This window comes from Colobus angolensis, unplaced genomic scaffold (genome assembly GCF_000951035.1).
Source record: "Colobus angolensis palliatus isolate OR3802 unplaced genomic scaffold, Cang.pa_1.0 Scaffold150, whole genome shotgun sequence".
Lineage (NCBI taxonomy): Eukaryota > Metazoa > Chordata > Mammalia > Primates > Cercopithecidae > Colobus > Colobus angolensis.
Window position 1 is genome coordinate 7,329,045 of NW_012114600.1, and position 17,007 is coordinate 7,346,051.

Sequence of the window (17,007 nt, forward strand, 5' to 3'; positions counted from 1 at the left end):
TTATTCTAAAGAAATACACACACTGTTCAGAGATGACATGGCATGATGTCTACAACTTAATTTCAGCAATTCATTCATACGCAAACAGAGCAAGAAAGAACAAGTAGGGCAAAAAGTAAATAATCAATGAATTTATGTGTAGGGTATTTGAGTGTATACTGTACTATTCTTACTTTTTTTTTTTTTTTTTGAGATGGAGATCTCATTCTCTTGCCCAGGCTGGAGTGCAGTGGTGTGATCTCGGCTCGCTGCAACCTCCACCTCCTGGTTTCAAGCGATTCACCTGCCTCAGCCTCCCGAGTAGCAGGGATTACAAGCGCCCACCACCATGCACAGCTAATTTTTGTATTTTTAGTAGACACGGGATTTCACCATGTTGGCCAGGCTGGTCTTGAACTCCTGACCTCAAGTGATCCACCCACCTCAGCCTCCCAAAGTGCTGGGATTACAGGCAGGAGCCATTGCACTTGGCCTGTACTACTCTTTCAACTGTTCTGCAGGCTTAAACATTTTCAAAATAAAAAGTTGACAGGAATGTACAAATTAAAATCTAAGAAGAAAATATCCCAATATAATTATTATTTCATTTGCTAAAATTATCTGTACATTTTATCTTCCTTTTTATTTCGAAAATTTTTACAATGAACTTATATGATTGTAAGAGTAATTTAAATATGCAGCCAGAAAAATATAACAAAGTATGAATTCATAGCCTTCAAGGAGTAAATGACTGAATTTGGAAACAGTTCTATTTGACAGAGAGACTACCAGCAAAAGATGGAGCTCAGCAGTCCTCACCATGCTGGAAAAGCATGAAGAGCTGGAAGGGTGGAGACATCGAATTTGAGCATGATTAACTCCTACTACACTAACCGATAACATTCCCCCACATATATGCATGTAAATAGATTGTATACATAGTAACATATAATATAATTACATATAATTATCATGTAAATTAGCATAATTTATATACTAGATTAAGTTACAGATACAATGTTTCAGACCTAAACATATTATACATTTCCTTAGAATAAGGGTGTTTTCCTATATAACCATAATATCATTCTCACAATCTAAGTTAAAGAATTGCATAATTAAGATAGCGCTAAAACATATCCCTAATAAAGTGCACCTGTGACATAATGTAAACAAATCACAGTAGCTCCTAATTCATCTCTCTCTACTATTTTACAGATGCCTTATTGAATATTTCATTTGATATGCACAAGAATCATCTGTGGTAGACAGATAAGGACTTTCTATTTTACAAATGACATAATCCTTTCAGAAATGTATGTATTTTCCCAAGGCCACACAGATAATGAACAGCAAAGTCAAGAGTACTTAAAAATAATGAGCTACTCACACAGTCACTAGTTCATTAACAACCTTTATGCTTCCCTTCTTAGAATGTGAAAGAGATTTGGGAGGTTTATTTAAATCTTAATCAGTTATTTATTATTCATTAAGCACATTTATTAGGTATCTATTTTATCCAGGTACTATTCAAAAACTACTAAAATGTTCAGCATATTTTTTTCTTGATAAATGCACTGTGAGAATTTGGAATCACAGGCTCTTAAAGCAGGAAAAGACTCTAGGGGTCATTTCATCTAATTCCAAATTCTCATCCAGTGCACACATCCTTTTAGAATAGTTTTTACCCCTCTAGGCAACAATTCGAAGATCGTAGAGCTGTGCAGAAGGTTGGAATTTTTTTTCACAATGAGTCAGAGAACTCTGAGAAGATAACTGTGAAGATATGGAAATGAATATTTACTTCAATATGGAAATGCTTTGAAACTTCTCATCTTCCCCCTTTCAAAGTAAATATCTTCATTGGCACGATCTCTAGCATGAAAACATAATATTATTTATAGGTTCATCAAGTGCCTCAATTCTAATATAATACCCTTCTAAAAGCTTCTTTAAATTCTCCCAGTGAATCTCTAGTGTTCTTGATTGCACTAACAATTTCCTGATGAACGTCATGCCACTATTAAGCGGTAGAGCCAGTTTGGTGCTTGGTAAATGTTCAATATATTGTTGCCAAATGAATGAATAAATGAATAAAAAATAAGTATGATTATAATGTTAAAATAATTGAGAAAATATGATTGTCTAAAAACTATTTTTAGAAATAATTTTTCAGAGAAGCCTGCATTTTAACAAATGCAGTAAGTAAATAAAGAAAGGATCCATAGATGAAGAATAAGAGAAATTTATGAATTAAGTCTGAGTATATATCACATTGTGTACCGAAACATATACTTTATTTTTTACTTTCAGAGAAGTATGAGTAGAATATGTTCCATAATCACCATCAGATATTCGTGTATGTCCAGCCAGTAACATTTTATTTACCCAAAGACTGTAGTATTTATGTGGGTGTGTTAAATAATATCACATTAGTTAAATGTTAAAGCCATCAGTCAGCATTCATCTCAGTCAAGTGCAATTGCCACCGGACCCAGAATTAACTGTCACTCCCAACCGGATATGATATAAATATATCCATTTGACTGAGTTAATGTTGAAACTCTCCAAGTTATTTAAAGGTGAAAATATCCATATTTTCAAAATATGGACAGACATGGCACCACGGCCCTTGTCAATAATTGCATTGTTTCTGTTTCTGCGTCCCCAGCTATCACAGGGCTGGACAGGAGCTCTGCTCTCAGGCTGCTTGGGTATGCATTTTGTCTTACAGTTTTGTCCTATAGGACCTTGTAAATGTTTTTGAATACTCTCTAAACTTTAGTCTCTGTATCTATAGACTAGAAATAGTAATAGCACATATATCAGAGGGTCCTAAGGATTGAGATGCTCAACTCATGGACAGAGCTAAGCACAAGCCCAGCACATCACTCATGCTCTGGAAGGTTCTGCTCCTATTACAGCTGTAACGGACCCACACTCATAATGTACACACTTCGGTAAGAGTTAGTATAAAACTGCACCCAAAAAGTTTAACAAATCCATCATCTTTTGTTTCTCTAGAAGTTTCCATGTTAAAAGATGTAACATTAACAGGAAGATTCATTAAACAGAAAAGACAAGAAGATAACTGAAATTGTATGAGAGGGAACTATTTTCTTCCCAAACAGAACTGCTTTGGGGAAGAAAAAGTTTGGTGATGGTAGTACTAGTAGCAGTATTAGCAGGAGTGAGAATTATTGCTATTTAAAATTGGAGGCAGAGTTTAGGGCTAAGATAATTAGAAGTGCTCTAACAATAACAGAGTAATGATAAAGGGAAAATCTAGGTTACAGCCAGAAAAAAAAAAAAAAAGCTTCCAAAGTATTAAGAAGCCTGTGAGAAGAGTGGGCACAAAAGATTAGGCCCTGGGTTTCTGTCATGATCTGTCTCCATATTTATGTTACCACCATTCAATATTGGAGATTAAAAGGGATCAGGAGCAATTGTGTGGCTTAGTATGAAGAATCAGATGGGTATTACATTTTAGACAGGTATTGAGCAAAACCAGAAGTCAGATACTGAAAATGAAAGGCCATGAGTCTGAACCAAGGTGAACTGAGTGGGCTGCTAGCTGACCCAGACCACAGAGCGGAGAAGCAGAGCTCAAGTACAAGAGCACAGCCCATAGGGATCCGAGAGTTCCACTGTCCAATTAAGTAGACAAGGCTTCAACAACAGATTTTCACCCCATGAACAGAAAGACTGGGTTGGGAGATGCAGAAAGAAGAAACTGAGTGGTCCCGTCCACCTTCATGTCCTATGACAAAAATGAGCAGATCTTCCAAAAGAAAATCACTGTCCTGTGCCCACTTTTTTCAGGTGAGAATATATGAGGTCTATGGAATTTCATCCTTTAAGATTGTTTTTCCAAACCTCTCATTGACAATATTTGCTATTCATGGTTCTGTTGTTTTGGTTTGACTTTTTTAATAGGGAAAATTAAATAAGCTTCTTCATGTTAGAGTCACATATGGTTTAGGAGAGACTATAGAATTTAAAGCCAAATATCTCTGGATCTGGTTCTCATTCAGACTGAATTCTTATCTCGGCCAATTACTGAGTGATATTCTGCAAGTTATATAATCTCCCTGAGCCTCAGTTTTCTCATTTGGCAAATGAGAAAATAATAGCTAACTTTCAGCCCTGGCATGAGGATAAGAGATCTTGTCTCTAATATACCTGGCACTGGGCCTGACGCGCAGCACGGTACTGAAAAAAATGATAATTAATTTCATTGAACTACACAGAGACACTCTCAGCCAGAACATACACTTTGAAGTGTTTATGAGAATACACAGTCTACTTCTAAAATGTACCTATGCAAAACAAAAGAGTATATATGTATTTGGAGCAAAAATAAAAGCAGGCATTGGAATCTGGAGCCATTTGTTTATCTAAATACAAAAGTTGAGTGGGCAGGAATTGAACTAGAACCTTTTCCCTAGTGAGATATCCTCTAGCATATTTTCTTCTGTGTCAGGCATGGTGATTTAACTGAGTTGCAATCATCAAGATGATGTACAGCCACCTGTAATTTTACTTACAAATAACTAACTATATAAAGTTTCCCTAAAGATAGAGTGATCCCCCCCTCCAAACAAATGCCAACCCCTAAATGTTGTATTTCCTGCTTAAACTGATGTCTGAGACAACATGTCTGTACAGATCACTGGCCCCATAACTGCTTTTTAGGAATCTGAGCTTGATATTCTGATGAATTTGAGTAGAAGAGGTGGAGTGGGAACTGAGAAAGGGAGGGAATATTCCATGGGGTAGATAGTGATGTGCACAGAAACCCTTTGAAGGGTCAGGGCCGGCCCCCTGTACTCAAACATGTATATATTTCTGCAGCAAAATGTATGCATATTCACACTGGGCATGAGAAATAAAGATTGTAATAAGCATCAAGTCAGTTTGCTTAGGTTTTGACACCAAATTAGTTATTTAAAAAAAAAAAACTTGGGATTTTCAGAGTTATGAAAAAGAATTTGTGGACCTGAATTTGATTTGCCTCACAAGTGTCAACAGTACCTAGACTGAAGTTTTTGCTGTTACTTCTAACAACCTCTAGAGTATCTAAAGAATCTAAAAATCTAACTTATAAAAATCTAACTTGATATCAAACGTCTTCTTTTTTATTCAGTTTTTGTCCTGAAAAATTACATCAATTGTCTTTTTTCCTATAAAATACAATGGTAAAAATCACAATGTAATGTTTGCAATTTTTCACACAGTAAACCTCTGTTCCCAATGTGATAGACTCTGGTTTCCTTTTGACTCTTCTGAACTCATATCTGAGGTCAGTGGTTATCCATCCTGAAGACAGAATTATGAGACAAACCAGATCACCTACGTGGTGTGCCCTCTGACGTTTTTATCCATCTTGAAGACAGAATTATGAGACAAACCTGATCACCTACCTGGTGTGCCCTCTGACGTTTTTATCCCCATTCTACAGCAGTACTGAGCAATGCCGTAGTCAGCAATCTTTGCAATGATGGCAGCATTGGGATACAGTGTGAAAAGCAGCACATTGTGGGGCTTCAAGTCTCTGTATATAATCATGGCTGAGTGGAGGTATCTGCCAGAAAATGCACAGGAAATCTTATTTAAATGTGATTACATTATAATAATTTCTCTCCTAATTTCCTTAAATATACATGTCCATTATGCCAAGCATCAAAAATTCTGTGCTCACTTTGACCCTTAAAGTTAAGTGGTATTATAGAAGAAAACCAAAACATACAAGTCTAATATTACAAAGTAAAGTTATGCTTTAAAAAAGGGTCAAATCTGATAAGTGAATGATTTCAATTTTAAGACAAATCTATCTCAGGCAAAGACCCAATTTTTGGAGACTTTTCTTTAGTATATATGAACAATTACTTAAAGGCAATTCTGAATTCCCTCAATAATCATGTGAATATTTTAGCTGTTTCAAATAAGTTAAATAAGAATTGATGGGATTTTGTTGTACTTGCCATTTATTTAATAGTTTTGATTTTCTTAAAACCATATAGAGGTTTAGCTCAGATTTAAAATTTTTCCTCTTCTATTTACCATTGATATTTATTTTTCTGACTAAAATGTTTCCCAATGTTTGGAAAATATTTTCTACTTTTTGGATGAAAACAAATGAAAAATAAGACTTTTGCTTGCTATTAGTCTCTTCTTCTGTTTGAGTACATAATTTACCATAAACCTAATCATGTTAGATATTAAGGTTAAAAAAGAGTATTTTGGGCTGAGTTAGAATGAATAAAACATTGTTTTGGAAAAGATGATGGGTAACATTAAATTCCATCCTTTTGGAGACTAACCCACGAAATCATGAGCAACTAGAGTTGAACATTTCAGGCAAAGAGTAAAAGCTAGTTAATATAAAAAAATAACACAAAGTTTTCATCTCAACATTTCCAGAATGTTTCATTCTGGAAACATGGTCAGTGAGCTTACCATGTCTCAGCTACTAATGCTATTATCACATTACATGTCTATAAAATTCTGATTTCCAACTCTGTCTTCTCTGCCCCATGATGTCAAGTTGACTACAGCATTTCATGTGATGTCACAGCTATGTGACAACCTAGGTTGAAAATAATTTTTCACAAGACTTAATGGAGTTAAATTTAAATTCTTTGCTTATTCGTGACTATTAGTTTTGGCTCACATTATATCAATTAATAGTTACTCCATTACCTAATACCAATCACTTTTGGAAGGATTAGAAGAGAGCGGCAATGATACCCTGAACTTTGAATTGTATTATGGCCTGGAGAGTACATATTATTTAATTGCATCAGCTAATACAGCAGAAGATTCTCTCTCTTCCAGGATGTAGTTGGGACATTTGACATTAGGCCCATTCATTTCAATATACCTATTTTGGGCTGAAAAAAATAAGATAAATACACTAATGAAGTTGACCTTCACAGTAAGTAATGGGCTTGAAAGAAAAATTTACTAAGGGCTTACTGAAAGGCCATTAGGTACTCTTGCCATGCTGAAGAGAAAAGCTGAGAGATTAAGAATAAAAAAACTAAAGCCAAGTCATACATCACTGAACAGTATCCAAATCCTTTATAAGACATGCCTCTCTAAGTATATTTATAGAACACAGACTCAGAATACTTTCCAAAGGCTAAAAAGGAATAGTTAAGCTTAATTTGAAATAATGTCAGTGGGAAAGAGATAATATCTTGGTTAGTTAAAATGTTCAATTATAGAATTTAATCTTAAGAAGTGCAGTTTTAATAGCTTTTAATAGACTAGCAAAATAGCTTTTGAAATAATAAGTAGGGATCTTTCCTTCCTGACAATAATTTAGCCATAATTTATACATTGTGTAACCATGACTACTGTCAAATATTTTATTAAAACAAACTGGTTTATATTAAACAGTCATTCTTTGATTGTGATTATTTTAAGAGTTGCTAAGAAACTTCTTTCTTCATAGCTTAAAGTAAACTTTATCTCATTCTGAATAGAATTATTCCAAACATAGAATGCATTCATTCATTTGACAAATATGTACTAGGTATCTATGAGGGCCAGTCATTTAGTATACAAAGCCATCTTTGTATATCTGCTCTCTTGAGGGTGTCACAATCCAGAAGGATTGTGCTCAAATAGTCCTCAAACAGGTGTTCAAACAAGGTTCCAGAAATATGTAACTACCACATGCTAGGGAAGCACAGAGGGAGAAAAACATTGAGGTAAAGACAGCAAAGTTGAGTCTCCCACTAGACTGTAAGCTTTCAACCTCAAGAACAATATAATATCTAGCTTTCCCTCTTTAGCACCTAAGACAATGTCTTGCACAGAGCATGTGCAAGAAACACAAGTTAGAGAAGCTAACACTTCATGACACATTTGAGCTTCACAGTAGAGATGACATGTGAGGAAATTCTTAAGGAAAATGAGCTCTCTAGGCAGACAACTTGGTGGAAAGAGAAGAATAACAAATACAATGATGGAGAGACATGAGCATAACTGAAAATTCAAGACTGTCAGCATGTCTAGAATGCAGTGTGGGCAGTAGGGTGGCAGGGGCTGCAAAGGGAAGCAAGAGGCATACAGAAAGAGCTTTGATGCTATGCCAAGAGTTTGGATGCACTTTGCAGATAATTGAGAACTGCCACGGAATTGCAAGCATAAATTGATTTTTATTTTAGAAAAGAAATTATGATTAATTCCCTAGACATGCTGAACCAAGGCAGCAGTAAGCGGCATAAAAGTAAATGAATTGACTAAAAAGATAATGTAAAATAGAGTCAAGGACCTGGCGGACAAATGCATAGTTGCTTTTGGGGAAAGGTGTTTGGCCTGGATGGGACAACAAGTATCCTGGCCTGGCAAGTGTGGGATATAGCAGAAATAATAGATTTATAGTGGGTGATGTACCAAGGCAGTACATTCCATTTTGAAGATATTGAAACACAGAAACATACAGAAAATGCAGGTGATTATATTTTCATAAGTTTTATAGAATTATGATAAAGAGTTCAAAGGAAGTGGATTGAATTGGAGAGGTAAGCTAACAGGTAAAAGCAAGATGGAGGGAGAGCATGTAACGTGAAGAAAGTTCTTGTATGTCACTCTAAACAGCTCCAGCGTTCAAGGGACTCCAAAGGAGCATGATTTTTTTTTCTGTGCTAAAACATACTTGGGAAAATAAACCTTAATGCTGAGTTTTAAAAATTACTTAGTGCTGGTAGAAGATTGATAGATACTGAAATCTACTAGCCTTTTGTGATACAAAATCCAGAAAGCTTTTCTGGCATTAAGCTAAGAACAAATTAGGCAAATTATTTTAAATATGCTGACATTTCATTTACTTCATCAGAAACTGCTGGATTTGTTGTTTAAAGTAAGGTTTCACAGAACTAGGATAAGTCATTTTAGAGATAAGGTGTTTCGAACAGTGTTAAGCAAAAAAAAAAAAAAAAAATAGCAATTCTTCACTTTATAAATAAACACTTTGGGGATCTGTGGAAGAATTAGGGAAAAACTGAACCTAGAGTTAGTTAAATGAAGGAAAGAAGGCATTGAAATACAGGAGACTAAGCTGCACTTTACCTACATTAATTTAACCCAAGGTTCCCCCTGGTGTTCAAAAGTAGAAATATCAACTCAAATGCAAATCCCTGCCCCCTGTTTCATTTCATAACCTGGACAGTTTTCAGTAGTTTCTGAACCCTTTCAGGAAGGGACGTTTCTGGATACTACCTAAAAGGCATATTCATAGCATTTCAGAAGAGAAGGAAAGTTGCATACACTGCTTGGCTACTATGCACCAGGCACTGTTTTCCTTCTTTCCTCGTTTCTCCCTTTTCCCCTACTGTCAACACAATAATTCTGAAGGCTTACTATTTTAGGAGCTAGAGATACAATGGTGAACAGGATGAAAAGTCCCTCCTTTAATGGTACTTAGATTCTGATGGCAAGACAGACAATAAATAAATTTTTTAAAAAATGAAAACATAAAAAATCCTAGGCAGCAATACTCCTATAGAGGCTGGAGAGACAAAGGGTCGTCGGGGACATCCTCTGTGCTGAGAGTCCTCAATGAAAGGATTCAAATAATCCTTTATAATAAGTAGAGAGCACATCTGGGAGTCAGACATTCCTGAGTGAAATCAATAGCCAATATAAAGCCTCTGGTATCTGCAAGGAACCTCAGGGATAGGAGTGGCTGAGCACCCTGCCCAAGAAATAAGGCAGGGGAGGGTTGATAACAGAAACAAGGCCTGATCCAACTTTCATGTTAGAAAAATCACCCCAGTAGCTGTGTGAAGAATGGGATGTATCATGAGACAGAGATTGAAGCAGGGGACTGAAAGGCAATGAGAGATTATACTGGCTCAGATGTTACTGAGAGAAATTGTTAGAAGCATTAAGATATATTTTGGCGGCAGAGCTGAAAGATTTGCTAAAGGATTAGCTACGAGATGAGAGAGAAAGAAAAGAATGAAAGGTGACTCTCAGGTGTAAAGAGGTGACTGGGGTTGGGGAGCAATGGCAGAGAGGACATCAAGAGTTTCATCTGGAATGTCTTCCATTATTACAGAGGTCATCACAATTTTATGCATTAAATATAAGTCATGGTTCACAGATAATTTAAAAAATAGGAATCAGAGATATAAAATCACAGTTACTAAGTGTGTGGAATAGTGATTAATCCCAGGCCTTTTGTCTTCAAAGACAACAGCCTTTCCACTCCAGTGTGCTCCCTCTCCAAAGCTTGCTCTGGCTGCATGGATAGGTGTGCCTCTGAGACATGTGAGATGGTCATACCGAAGAATCCAACGTGAATCACTCTAGTCCCCTTGAGAAGTATGGACTCATCTTTCCTCACTGGAATCATGTAATTAACACTCAATTTGATACTGTGAAGCCTAACTTATACATTTGTACAGAAGGCAGATCAGTACAGGGTTAAAATTATGGGTTCCACAGCCGAACTTGTGGGTTCAAAGTCTATTACTACTTTCTATGAGGTTCTACATGGTTTTCATACTCTTATTTTCTGAAATTACCAAATTTTATCAGGGAAATGATAGTTTTCATCCAAATTGTTTGTAAATTGTTACTGGGGCACGGTGTTCCTGGGAAGTGTTCTCGGAACCTGAGAGTAAGTCTGGGGTCACACTTGTCATGCACTAAACAACACGACCTACTTACCTCAAACCATCAGCCACATGGAGTGCAATCCTGTGCTGTAGGGTTCTAGTGAGGCTGGCTTTGTCCTGCTGAAGCAGGCGATCCAAGGAACCCTTGGAGGCTAACTCCATCACCAACATCCGGGGACGAATACCAGCTGCCAGCAAAGATATCAAACTGGGGTGGTGGAGGTGGCAAAGCACCACCAGCTCCTGTAAAAGTCCAAAATCATATAAGAGTAATTCACCATCAGGTCTTACCCATGTATCTCCTTCTTTAAAGTGCATCAACAGGGTGACTATGGATTTCTCTGGATGACTGGATCAGAGCAAACTTTCCATTTCTTCTCTGAGTTTTTTTAACATATTTTCAGTAATAAAAAGCTGGTTTTGAAACTACAGTTGACCCTTGGACAACATAGGTTTGAAGTGCCTGAGTCCACATATACATAAATTTTCTTCCACCTCTGCCACTCTTGAGACACCAAGACCCACCTTTCCTCTATCTCCCCCTCCTCAGCCCACTCAATGTGAAGATGATGAGGATGAAGACCTTTATAATGATCCACTTCTACTTAATGAAGAGTAAATATATTTCTCTTCCTTATGATTTTTTAAATAAAATATTCTTTACTCTAGCTTGCTTTATGGTAAGAATGGAGTATATAATACAGATAACATCCAAAACATGTGTTAATCAAGTGTTTGTGTTATCAGCAAAGCTTCCAGTCAACAGAGGGCTATCAGTGGTTCAGTTTTTTGGGGAGGTCAAAAGCTATATGCAAATTTTTGACTGCACAAGGGGTCAGCACCCTGACCTTTATGTTTTTCAAGGGTCAACTGTATTGTCAGAATTAAATTATTAAGTTCTATTTTTCCTTTGGCTCTGCTTTTGTCAGACATTTAATGCAGAAACAGTGCACACAGTACAGTCATACTAATGGGCCATGGCAAACTCGTCTGCTGAATTCTAGTTAGCCACAGAATCCTTCTCAGCCCAGGATTCTCTATAGCCACTACTAATCAGCTGCAACTGGCATATGAGGGAAAATCTGCCTATAATCTCTGGTTTAATGACTACAAAAGTTTACCGTGGATAACGCTCAACTTCAAAGAAATATATATCATCCCCTCCTGAAAACTCTCTGAAGACTTCTCATTTTTCTTAGATGAAAATCCCATCTACTTCCATGGCCTCACCACCTGATCTGATTGTGCCCAGGCCTCCCAGACCTTCTCCTTTCCCCCTCCCCTTCATTCACCACCCTTCAGCCACACTGGCATTCATTCAATCCCAAGCTGTGCTCAGCTTCTTCCCATCAGAGGGTCTTTGCCTGTGCTGACCCCTCTCCCTAGAAATCCCTCCACCCTTCACATGGCTGAAGTCTTCTTGGCATTCAGATCTTAGCTCAAATATTACTACATCTTCGGAGTGGCCCACCATGGGCCACCCTTACTAATGCAATCCCTGGCTGCAACAATCTCTCTGCAATTCAAAAAAAGTCTGAGATATCATTTTGGCTTGAACAGAGGGACTGGCTTAGTAAGGGTGGCCCATGGCGGGCCACTCCGAGGATGTGGTAGTATTTGAGCTAAGATCTGAATGACAACAATCCTCTCTGTGGCCCACATCATGTGAGACTTCACAGCCTCTTTTATGACATTGTTGGGCTTGAATTCCAGATTCACTTTATACTGTATATTGCACTTTACTCTGAAACTGTAATTCCGTTGAAATTTATAGCTTATGTGATGTTAAATTGATTCATGCTTTAAACTGTGATCGCTGTAGAAGTGCTGCTTCTTAACAACCAGCTTCAAAGATGTGGAGTAGCAGCACCCACCGATTTATCAGGAAACTGAAACGTGGAGAATTCTGCAAGCTGAAGAAGAAAGGCTGAACACCCTGAGAGGGGATTTTCCAAGAACAAAGTTTCAGACTGTGATCATATTTGCTTAGTAGATAAAATCTTTTTTTAATGCCCATGTCTGATTAGCTCAGTTGGTTAAAATTGATGAGAACAAGTTAAGTTAGCTCTACTTATTTTCACAGGCACAGACAGAGGCCTAATCCAAATTTTCTATCCTGGAAAAGCAACTCACTCATTGCAAAGAAAAAAGAGCATAATAGTACAGTATAACATAGATCTGCCCCATGACTACTGGCAGAATGACCATCAAATGTCATTTTTATTTCTTTATGTTGTTGTCTTTTTTTTTTTTAAGAGGAGAAGCACATTATGCACATCGGTTTTTTTTTTTTTTTCAATTTCTTCCACCATTCCCTTAATTTGCCTCCCTGCCTATACACTAATTGGCCCTGTAGACATTTTTAATGTACTGACTTCCATCAGAGTTCCCTAAATACATTGTGTAAAATTTGAAATGCATGCTGACAACTAACAAACAAGGCTAAAAAATCAATTTATATAACAAATTACCTAAACATTAAAAGAGATTGTCCCAGATTTGTTTCACAGACAAGCTTCTATATGCAAAATGTTTAATTTGCTTCTAGAACTGTAGTGTGACTGTAGTTACTAATAATTAAAATGCCCCCAGGATATTCTGTACACACATGAAATTTTCTATTACTCAGAGTAACTGAAGTAGTGTAACTATGTATTTTTTAAAGGTTACAAAATTTTTAGTGTAGCCACTAAGAATTTTTTTTGTAATAAATCAAAGGAAAAGTAAGGATATATAGATTCCAGAAATACAGTTGAGTTCTGGTATAAGATGGAAAAATTAGCATTGAATTTTACTTCCTCTCTCACCCTGTTTCTATCTCTCATTCCTAATGTCAATAAAGACTCAGAAAAAGAAATAAATCCCCAGTAGTATCCAAACAAGAGAGAGTACAGGAGTAACCACTGTTAACTAACAGTGTATATTCCCCTTCCTTTCCTCCTAAGAGTACCATGATATTTGCTGAGGTACTCAACCTTTACCCATGCAGCCCATGGACTTTAGTTCAGGCGGAACTGACCCCAACATCAGCCTCTCAGAAAAGGTGAGAATATTCTAAGTAACAGCACCCTCAGGGCCACAGTGATCAGTTCGGTAACAGAGACCTAAAGCCAATTAGCACAGAGCATTGCCCTGAACACAGTGCTTGTTGAGAAAAGCACAGGTGACTCAACTGGGGCTGAGAGACATTTATTTATTTAATGGTTTATTATGTAGGCCATTTGATTCCTTTGAAATGCAAGTCCTCAAAAGAGGTGCCCTCTTTTCTTCTGTACTTGGAATAAGTAATTGTGAAGCCTAGAACCAGTTTACCACAATGGGAAAAGTCATTCTGAAGAAATTAAACCAATATAACAAGGTTAAAGGAATTTTAAAGAAAATTGGCCAGAGTCACTGGAATAAACCAATCCTATAGTGAGTACCTCCCATGACTTTTTTTATGGATGAAAAGAAGATAATTTATCTGATAAGCTCATTGCAGCAAGTTATTGATCTATAAAGAGATGTAGAACAGAGTCTGAAGTATCTAGAACAAGCTTGTCCAACTCGTGGCCCGCAGGCCACATGTGGCCCAGGATGCATTTGAATGTGGCCCAATACAAATTCATAAACTTTATTAAAACATTATGAGATTTTTTTGTTTACTTTTTTTTTTTTTAGCTCATCAACTATCGTTAGCCTGCCTTCCTTTGGTAGGTATGGTCTCAGCAGTCCTGGTGATCCCTGCCCATGTAACCTAAAAACAGAGTATCCCTAAGCAGTACACAGCCCTTAAAAGTCTATGGTCTACCTTCTTGTTCAGAAAGTGGAAACTTGAACAAGCAAACCTACATAAATGTGAAGAATGCCCATTCTAGTTATCTTTAATAGTCAATACAGTACTCACTTCATAGATATGAAGTCATCCAAAACTACTAAATTTGGAAAACCAACAATATAAAAGAGAAAAATCAAGGTGAACCCATAGAGCAAATGACCTCAAAGAAAACAGCAATAATGCAAGTAATACAAAAAATTAAATTCTAATTGATGTGAACAGAAACACTTGAGGATATTTCACCCAAAAATATGGCTACAAAAGAACAAGGAGAGGCGATGGAAAGAATTGCTAGAAGTGAAAAATATGATTATCAAAACAAAATTCAGCAGAAAACTAAATAATAGATGAGGCAATTCTGAAAAACAAACTAGAAACCTGCAAGAGATAGTCAAGTAAGTAACACAAATTATAGATAAAACTCGAAGAGGGAACTCAAACATGGATGAGATAGACCCAGAAGGCTTGTCATCTAATATATACTCTTGGAGCAATGGCAAGCAATAATGAATCATAAGTAACTAGATATAGGCTCCAGAGAAGGAGAGGCTTGACTGGGTTTAGCTTACTACTATATGTATATTATATATCCTATCACCTAATCTGGTACATAGTAGCTGTCAATAAAAATGATTAATAAAGGTTAGGGAGGAAATAATAAATAGTAGAAGAGAATACACAGGAGACGATTTTTCACAAACTAATGAATTAGATGGAATGAAAAACAACCTACACACAAACATATACTTGTGAAGGTTCAGAACACTGAAAACAAATGAAATTCAAAAGATCAAATTTTCAGTTTTTAAAATGAAATTAAAGGTAGCTTAGATAGGAGCAAACATGACTGACTGCAGACTTCTCATTAGCAACAGTGGGCACTAAAAATCAGCGGAATTTTCTTCAAATTTTGAAGAAAAATTATTTCAAACCTAGATTCCTAAAATATAAAGTGTGATAACATATCCACCACATGGGAGGGCAAAATGAAGATATTTTTAACATGTAAGGACTACAAACATTTACCTTACAAACACCTTTTCTTAAAAAAATTACTCAAAGATATTCTTCAACAAAAACTAAGGACAATTCAACCAAGAGAAGGCATGGAATCCAGGAAACATTGAGAATAATCAAAGAGGGCAAGGAAACTAACTCATAGATTAATCACTGCGCAAGCAGCCTAGAAATCCATCTCTCCTGTTTAGAGCAGTAAGTCATGTGCTGAATGATGAATGTCTTCAAGAAGAAAGTAGATTCTATTATACAAACTGTATGATTAAGAACTTAGAAACACTTGAAGGCATGATGAAAATATATATCTTTTCCTGAAGTATGTTTTTTTAAAAATATATATATATATATAATCAGAAAACCTAAAAAAGCTACAGGAAATAAATCACCACTGGTACTTAGAAGGTTAAGGTGGGAGGATCACTTGAGGCCAGGAGTTCCAGACCAGCCTGGTCAACCTAGTGAGACTGCGTCTCTAAAAACAATTTTTTTAAAATCAGGGTAAAAATGTGGCCTGAATTAAAATATGCCCTTATTTTTATAGATTGATGATAAATACATAACAATAGAGGATCCGTTTGACTTTGTCATTTGGAATGTTACTATTCTATTAGGAAAAGAAGTTAGTGACAGAAGGTTGCATTTCTTTGTCTAAAAGTAGAAATATTTTCGTTCTGTACAAATAAACAATATATATAAATGGCATTTATTGGTTTTGTCCTCAGAACCAAACTATAGACAAAATGTGAACAATTTAATTATAAGCACAGAACGGAATATAAACGTTATAAACTTTCACTACATAAACATAATAGAATAAATTAGGGGACGTGAGAAGGTGATGGGAAGAGGAGAAAGAATGGCAGTAATTTTCCTCATCTCACATAGCAAGGAGTCAGTCCATGCTGTCTAGAGTTGGTGTACTAAAAAAGCAAAAGTTTTGTAAATCATTCCAAGTTATAATTGTTATATATGAGGAAAACTAATTTAACCAATTTTAAATTTTAGGAAGTGGGCAGGGACAGGAAGTAGGAAATAGGATAAGCCTGCTGACTTTTCCATCTTTGTAGCAAGCAATCAATAGCGGTTCTTACTGAAGTGGATAAATCCAGAAAAGAAAGGTGCAAGCTTACCAGTTAGAGTTTTGGTTTAAGATTTCTCACCTTCAATCAAATTAGCAATGTGAGGTCATGCATTAAACTTCTTCTTTCACTCTGAACACACAGAAGTCATGTTCAATAAAAATAAAAATCATTCTCTCCCTGGACCAGAAATGTAAAAGATAAACACTCTGAAGAAAACAGAAGGTGAAGTCAGGAGCTTGCTAGGCTTCAAGGTCTGGAAGCAAGTGGAGGCAGCTAGGAGTCTGACTACTGTGGAGCACTGGGGACAAAAACATGGCGCTGAAAAGTCCCAAGTTTCTACATTTCTAACAATCTCCCGGATAATGCCTGGCTACTTATCCATGGAGCACATTTGGTTCAGTGAGGTTCTAAAGTAAAAAGAGGAGGGTAAGTGAGTCTTACAAAAGTTTTTACAACATACTATGTATCACAATTGTAA

At 36.4% G+C, this 17,007-nt stretch overlaps 1 protein-coding gene across 2 annotated transcripts in view; it reads right to left on the bottom strand.

Moving 5' to 3' along the window:
• The window catches only part of LRRK2 (leucine-rich repeat kinase 2), a 141,178-nt gene that overhangs the window by 23,857 nt on the left and 100,314 nt on the right, over window positions 1–17,007 (bottom strand). For both annotated transcript variants that reach the window (XM_011936108.1, XM_011936107.1), the window contains exons 40-41: window positions 10,666–10,856; window positions 5,403–5,563 (exon numbers count right to left, since the gene is read on the bottom strand). In XM_011936108.1, coding sequence (XP_011791498.1) covers window positions 5,403–5,563; window positions 10,666–10,856 — 352 coding nt within the window. The remainder of the gene's footprint in view (window positions 1–5,402; window positions 5,564–10,665; window positions 10,857–17,007) is intronic.